This window comes from Miniopterus natalensis, chromosome 2 (genome assembly GCF_054644295.1).
Source record: "Miniopterus natalensis isolate mMinNat1 chromosome 2, mMinNat1.hap1, whole genome shotgun sequence".
NCBI lineage: Eukaryota > Metazoa > Chordata > Mammalia > Chiroptera > Miniopteridae > Miniopterus > Miniopterus natalensis.
In genome coordinates this window covers 139,774,546-139,782,542 of record NC_142082.1, presented here as the reverse complement: position 1 = coordinate 139,782,542, position 7,997 = coordinate 139,774,546, and the positions used below count along the sequence as shown (strand labels likewise).

At 47.6% G+C, this 7,997-nt stretch overlaps 1 protein-coding gene across 5 annotated transcripts in view; it reads right to left on the bottom strand.

The window, feature by feature from the left end:
- Positions 1-454: 454 nt before the first annotated feature.
- The window catches only part of LOC107528311 (cyclic AMP-dependent transcription factor ATF-7), a 92,523-nt gene continuing 84,980 nt past the window's right edge, over positions 455-7,997 (bottom strand). For 4 of the 5 annotated variants that reach the window (XM_016201370.2, XM_087814632.1, XM_016201369.2 and 1 more), the window contains one exon: positions 455-6,093. In XM_016201370.2, coding sequence (XP_016056856.1) covers positions 5,876-6,093 — 218 coding nt within the window. In that variant the 3' untranslated portion in view covers positions 455-5,875. The remainder of the gene's footprint in view (positions 6,094-7,997) is intronic. The other variant, XR_001602352.2, reaches the window with a different exon arrangement.

Genomic DNA, 7,997 nt, shown 5'->3' with positions numbered 1-7,997 from the left:
GCCCCGCAAGTGTTGCTCAAGTGGTTGAGCATCGACCCCAGAACCAAGAGATCACCAGTTCAATTCCCGGTCAGGGCATATGCCCAGGTTGTCCTGATTGGGGGCCTGATCCCAAGTAGGGGGATGGGAGGCGTGCAGGAGGCAACCGAATGATGATGTTTGTCTCTCATTGATGTTTCTCTCTATCCCTCTCCCTCCCTCTAAAAAATCAATTAAACATTTAAAAAGAGAAAAAAAAAAGCACGTTAAAAAAAAGTTGTTGGGAAGGGAGTGGGGATAAAACACTGAAAGGTAAGAGGATGCTTACTTTCAAACACCATCCCATCCCCCATCCACATAAAGCACACAAGTCCTCTAGTGAGCGCTCCCATGATGCTGAGGGCCCTTGTCACAGATCTGAGCCCTAGTCCCTGTGCCTTCAGTTGTGTTATGTAATTTATATAAACCACCCACCTTCTCTAGACTGTGTCTTCACTGCATAAAGAGGAAGGATATGAATCCCAGCTCCTTCTGTCCTAAGAAATGGGAGAGTGAGGAAGATCACAGACATGAAAGCCCAATGAGTTCCCAGAAAGAGTGGATAGTAGGACTTGTAGATCAGAGTATTGAAGCATCAGACATAACAGTGGTTCTCTCAATAGTTTAATGTTATATTTGCAGCATAAATAAGGCACAATATATGTCAGGGCAAGGGAAAGAGGGAGAAGGCATGGCTGTGGGGATAACTGCTAAGTGGCAAGGGGGAAGGAAGAAGGGACGGTTAGGGAGAACAGAGCAAAGCCTCTGCCTCAGCCCCGTCCCGGGAGATTGTGAGCCTGCTCACAGGGGTCATGCTGAATGGGGTGGAGGGGAAAGGGAGACGATGGTTTGTAACAAAATAGCCTGTAGCACTGCACGCTCCCATCTGTCAAAGTCTGCCACTGGGGACTGGGAGACTCAGACCCACAATGCAGTTCCTTGATGAGATAGAGAGGTTTTGCTACATGTCAAAGATATACAGATGAGCAGAGATATAACCACAGATACACACTGCTTTCTTTTCAATAAGTACTATATCAGGAGGCTGCAGCCTCCACTGCTGGGGCTGGAGGCTTGTCTCCCTGCCTGAAGGGGTGTGTGTGTGTGTGTATGTGTGTGTGAACACAACAGCTAAAACTCCAGCTGGTCCTTCCTGTAACAGAGTGTGGAGTGACCAGTTTGCAAGGGAATATGGGACAACACCTGTCCAGAACGATGCAGGGTTTTAGGGATAAGTAGGTTGAAGACAAACCTAGATTTTGAGATGAATGATGTGATTGTTGTTTTAATGGGAATGGAGAGAGGGACTGGAGGAAATGGAAAAATACATATGTTAGCGCTAAGGCAGACGATGGTACTTAAAAGAGTCTTGAAACCCTACAAGAACTTCCCAGCTTGCCCCTAGGGCGATGGTTCTCAAATCTTAGTGTGCATAGAATCACTCGGGGTGCTTGTTAGAGCCCAATCCCAGAATTTCTGTTTCGATGGGTCAGGGGTGGGGCCCAAATGTGCATTTCTCACAATTTCCCAGACCCCAGTGCTGCTGGTGTTGCTAGTCCTGGACCATGTTCTGAGAACAGCTGCCCTAAGGGAAAGTCAATGAAACTAGTGCTCATAGCCATTTCTTATCGCTAAAACCTCACTTACCAGTAGTAGCTAATGCTGGTAAGATATCTCGGTGCTACCAGCCCCCATTAAAAAACAAACCCTAGCAGCTACAACACAAACTTGCCTCTACAAAGGACATAAGCTGCATTAACCTTCCCTACTCTCCTCAGCCTTTTCTCATTCTTTTCCCAGAGAGATGAATGAACTGGTACAGAGGGTGGGAATGGTGGCCAGCAGCCACCTATGCTCATTCCTGCTGGGCTGGCACCCTAGGGGAGGGGGAGAGGGATTTATGTCCGTGTGCACGTGTGTGTTGTAAACAGAAACAGAGAATCAGTTCCGCACTCTGAGGGGATGATTAGGGTGTGGAGGTCGAGGATCCTCACTTGTCTTGTTCCTCCCTCCGCCCCTGTCAAGTCTAAAGAAAGCACGAAGAGCACATCAACAAAGGCATATGTGATATAGCTGGGAGGGCTGGATTCTAAACAGATTGGTTATGAAATAAAAAAATACATTTCCTTCCTGTGTATACAATGTACAATATTAATGGAAAATAATGATTTGGGGATGGAAAGGAAGTTATGAGGGAAAGGGAGAACTATGGGGGGAGAGCTGTCTCAGGGCTAGCACCTTTAAAGGAGCCTCTCAGTGTGGAACATGGGAGCCTCAGAAGCCAGAGGAGGATCCTGATGTCTGCTTGGTGGTTCAGACTGTAGACGGCATGGTTATGACTAAGCACCCCATCTATCAGGATGTGTGGTGCTGGAGGGCAGTGAATCAGGAAAGGAGCCAGGAACACCACCACGACGCAAAGGAAGGCAGCAAGGTGAGATTGTTAGGTCACCTTCTTTATCACCACCGGAAGATTCTGGTCTAGTCTTAGGGCCAAGAAGAGGAGTGGAGGCTGAAGCAAGCCAGATTTGGGGTATATAACCAACAGGGAAAGAGTACGTAAAAAAGGTCCTACCTACTCTTCCCATTTCTGCTAGTTGTAGGGGAAGCTTTCTTAGGTTTTTCAAGTCTAAGCACATTTTCAAGGGAATGGGGCAGAAGTCAGCACACCAGACCTGGTTCTGGCCCCTTTCTCTATCGCCCTGGGTATCCAACAGCTGTCTTTGGAGTGAAGTGAGAGGCCTGCATTCTGTGTTCACTTGAAGAGCCCCAAGGGTCCACACTCCCAGTGCCTTTCAGAAGTGTCTTTCTTAGGTCCCTAGAAAGGCCATGGCCCTTAACAAGGGCTAAATGATACCCTCCATGATATCTGATTCTGGTCCAGATGAGTCTGGAAGGCAAAGAGCAAGGGAGAGTGGCCACACAGCTGGAGCAATAAGGTCAATGATGCTCCCCTTGACTATAAGGGAGGCTTCATGGTAAGCAATTGTTCTGCCTTCTTAGTGAGACTGAGGACCAACTGAAGAGCTGTCTGGAGGCTCATCCTGCCCCTTCCTCATGTCACTGCTGCTTTACTACTGAGACTGTGTCAATGCCCCCATTTAGGTACCCAATGCTAACTTCCCATTGATGAAAATGAGAATCAGAATGGGGGTTAAGAAACTGAGACCCTGTGTGTGAATTAGCTAACCTACTCAGGGACAGGTGGGCAGGACTCAGCCTCCTCCAGGGCCCAGCAGTGAGGCAGGGCCTGTGTGCACTAACAAGTGGATTCTTCACTTGAAACACACTTGACTGAAGGGGAAGAAAAATAGTGAAGGGTCTTATGAAGGCTCCTTAGGAGCCATAAACTCAGTCAAGCTTAAGGGCAAGGCTGCTAGTGGGAAATCAAGAAAATAAAAAATGAAACAAAACTAAAGCAAGAGAAAAGCCCAGGGAGCAGCCGTCTGAAAGAAGGGTCCTGAGCACAAGTTATGGCTGTGAATTTTAAAGGCAAGTGGAGTCCCTGGAGGTGGAAACCTGCATCCTGACCATCTGCCATGCCATTTGCTAATCTGAGTCACCTCAGGGGCTGTTCCTGTTGGGTCCCGGGTGGCAGAGGATGAGAAAACCATGTTTTCTCTCCTTTCTCTTCACCAGGTGTGGCTTGTTCAGCACCGGCTCTGAAAAGCAGGAGGGGAAATTAAAAACAAATGCAGTAGAACATGTCATTTTGACTGGCTCACCAGTTTATCACTCTGAGGAGACGGCAATCTCGTAGCTTAGAACATTTCCTCATTCCCCTATGACAGCCAATTTTGGAAGACAAAATAATAAAGGAAGCTGGGAGTTATTCTGTATGTATAAGACGGAGGTAGGAGAGATGGAGAAAAGGACATTCTTGGCTTCAGCAGACGGCAGAAGGTGGCTCTGGGACAATTGGAAGGGTTTCATACTGAAGAGCTATTAAAGCTGACATATCTAGCCACAGGCCCCTGGCTTTGGATTGCTTCCTATGGCCCTGGTAGAAACTGCATAGTTCAGAGCCAAAGGAAGATGAGAAGTCTTCATGGGGAAAAAAGACCAGAGGGATGAATTTCTCCCCCTCTAATCTAGCTCTTCAAAGAATGGCTGAGAGCAATAGTCACCAATTTCCCAGGTAGGCTAGCCCTGTTTCTCTCTCAAGCAGGGCTCTTCTGCTGAGATTAGTACTGCACCTGCCCCTCCCCCGCTTCCCCCCATCCAACCTTATGCTCAACAAACCCCCCACGAGACCCTGGCTATGATGCCTCAGAGTCTTGGGGCTTGGCCTATAGAGAAGCACTGCATCTAGGGGGCAGAGAGCAAAAGGAGCTGACGGGAGACCTAGTGGCTGGGCTAGGAGCATGCTGAAAGAGAAAGATGGTACATCCAGAGGGTGTGGGACACTTGTGAATATAAGACCCTAGCTCAGAAAGGACAGATATGTGAGGCTAAGAGTTGGGGGACAGTGAGGGAGCTATGTGACAGCCTCCCTGGGGCAGCATCTGAACTAGCTATGAAAGAGAGAGGCAGCAATACGGACGGGGAATGAAGAGGGAGACACAGAAGCGGAAAGTTGACCAAAAGGAATATGTATATTTTGGTCAGTAAACTCTTATAAAACATAATAAATCCATTAACCTGATGGAATGAGCTTTCCTGCCTGACCTGATGATTAGGCTGAAGAAGGACGGAGCGGGGAGAGGAGGAGTCAGCCAATCAGGTCCTGGGCTCTTCCCCTTCTCACTACCAAGCCATATCTAATAAGGCCACACGATGAGGTTGCCAAGGCTTAGTGGGAAGTGGAAAAGACCCCAACGTTAGACTAGGAAAAGTCAAAAGACGAAAGGTGGTATCCAAATAACTCTGGAAATAGATTAAAAAGCACTAGAACTCTTGGGGTTTTGTTTCTTTCTGCTTTTTTTGGTTTTTGTTTGTTTTGGTAGAAGGTAGGGAGAAGGACTCAAGTTTATGGAAGAGCTGGAAAATATTGCTACTTCATACAGCAAAGGTAACTTTAGTCCCAGCCGGTTTGCTCAGTGGTTAGAGCGTCAGCCTGTGGACTGAAGGGCCTGGGGTTCAATACTCGCCAAGGATACGAACCTCGGTTGCAGGCTTGATCCCTGGCACTGGTCGGAGCACATGCCAGAGCAACCAGTCAATGTCTCTCTCTCAGGTCGATGTTTCTCTCTCTCTCTCCCTTCTACTCTCTCTGAAAAGCAATGGAAAAAATATCCTCAGGTGAGGATTGAAAAAAAAAAGCTCATAAAAGGTAACTTTACATTCTCCCTAAGTGCATATTTTGACTAGAATTTTGGATGGGTAAAAAGGGATAAGCAAGCAGCTACTGGGACACAAAGTCCTGAGTCCATGAGGTGGCTGGGGAATAGGTCAGCAGGTGATAAGTCATCAATTCTAGCTCCCTCTAACTAGCAGGAAGTGACATGCTGCTAAGGAACAAGAAGGTAACAGTTATGACTTAGTGGGAAGAGAGGAAACTGGGAAACCTGAAACCTAGAAGTGCAAGGGTTAGTGTTAAAAGAGAGAAGTACAGGTGCGTGGGCACAGGTGGTTGATTGTTCAGACCATCTGGAAAGGCCTTTGGCTGTGAGGACACCAGAAACCTCCCCTTAGGGGATGATCTTGTAGCTCTGGAGCTGGGAGGCCCCTAGTACAGGTGTCAACATACACGACCATGTGGCTGAAGAGAAAAGCCCCACATCTGTCCTTTACTCACAACACACAGTTTTTTCCCCATATTGCCATGTCCAAGGCAGATGAGAGGGGATAAGATGACATCTCTCTTGGTTCTTGAACGGGCGAGCTCTGGCTGGGGACCTCTCCACCAGGGGAGGCATCATCTGCCTGCAGACTGGGACTGTGGCGTCATAATCACATGCGACTGTATTGGCATGCTCAGTTCTGTCCTTTGGCTGGCCATCTGAGTGAGGACTGAGGTGGCCACAGCTTCAGCTGCAGAGCGAACACTGAGGCCATTGCTAGGTGCTGTTGCTGAGCTGTGCTGAATCACAGGGGCTGGAGAACCCGTCGGCTCCGAGCTTTCCTTGGGGCTTTCTGCAAAGGAAGGAGGGCAAATAGCAGAGAGCAAGTGGTTAGAAAACAGACTGGGGAAACAAGTGGGACTACCTTTTGCCGCAATTCTAAAGCAGACCAAAGGAAAAGGAAGCCTATCTTTTTTGGGGGGCGGCGGGGAGAAACTTCCCAGAATCTTGGCTTCTAAACTACGAATAAGCTAGGAAACAGTAAGCTGTGAGAAGGGAAGCAGGAACTAGAACAAATTAACCTACCTATCCCAATGAAGCAAATCCCCAACATGTTAATTACACTGTCTGGCTTCTAGGTCTTTGTATGTAGTTCATTACCCTTATGGGAACATTCTTCCTCTTAGTCATGTTTTCAAAGGTGATTTAAAATAGATTTATTTTTAGGTATCTCTCTGATTAGTTCCCACAGGAATTGAATCATTCCATTCTTTTTTATATTCCTTTAACATGTAGTTGCACTACAGGTAAGCCTGATAAATATCAAGCTACAATAAAATAATGTATAATGATCAGTCCTTGGCCGAGGTTCGCTTAACACAACAAACCCCAAAGACTATTAATTAGCTAGGTATTACTGATTTAAAATATATATTATGAGTTATGCCACTCCACCTAAACTGACAATAGCATTTTACTAAACACAAATATCTGAGCTGCATACAAAGATAACTCCATATTGCTCATCAGTCATGGAGTTTTCTCAAATAGCAGACAGCTTCTATGGCTGCTTAAACAGAGATGTGTAGAATGAGGGACAGTTAGCTGTGTTTTTGACCTGAAGAATGCCAGAGTCTTCTTTAGGATTCTGTGAATCCTTTGCTGTGTTCAGGAAATTAACTACTTTACTGCTTGTGTTTTCAGAGCACACACTCATTTATTCATCAGATATTTACTGAGCATCGTCCATGTGCCAAGCACTGGGGTACAGAAAGAATAAAATAGTAGGAGAGACAAGATGGCATAGGTAACAGAGATACCCGCCGCCTCCCACAACCACATCAAAATTACAACTAAAATGCAGAACCACCATCACTCAAAACCTCCTGAAATCTAGCTGAACAGAAACCCTACAACCAGAGAACCGAAGAAGCAATGAGATTGGCAGGAGGGGTGGAGAGGTGGGGTGGAATCTGGGCTGAAATGTGGGGACGTGGCTGCTGTCCTACACCCAGGTGCTGGGGTTTAAAACCAAGAGGGTTATCTCAGCGATGGAGGTTTCCCAGAGGAGCAGAAATCCTAGCCCCATACCAGGCCCCCCAACCCCACATCAGGCCCCCAAGCCCAGGGTTCCAGTGCTGGGAAAAGAAGTCCCACAACTTCTGTAAAACCAGTGGGGACTGTCACTGAGGGACTCGGAGGCTGTGGGAATCCCAGGCAGCTCCTCTTACAGGGCTGGTGCATGGACTCACTCAGATGCACTCCCTCTGAGCTCCAGTGCTGGGCAGCAGCTTGACAGGAACCTAAGACATTTGGGGAGGAACTAACTTGTCTGGATCCAGGCAACAGCTGGAGGGGCAGCTTTCTCCCAGACAGAACAACTGGCAGAGGCCATTGCTCCTCTGACCAACATTCCCCTGACAGAGCCAGCAGGCAGGTGCCATATTTGAATCTCCAGCAACCTGACTGACACCTTTGGCTCCTCCCTGGTGATTCCCGGAGACCCTGCCCCTCCCTACTTGCAAGCTCATCCAAGCCATTTCCAGTGGTTTTTCTATGCAAGTGGCCTCTCTAATCTCATGCTTAAGACTTTCCTAAAATCTCTCAAACAAGCAGCAGCTGGCCTCGGCATGCCCCATACCTCTCAATAAGTGGCACCAGCCTTGGCACTAGCAGCAGCCTGCGTTACTTCATAGTTTGGCCTCTCCTGGACACCTCTAAGCCCAAGTAGCAGCATATACGGTTTGCTGTGTGGCC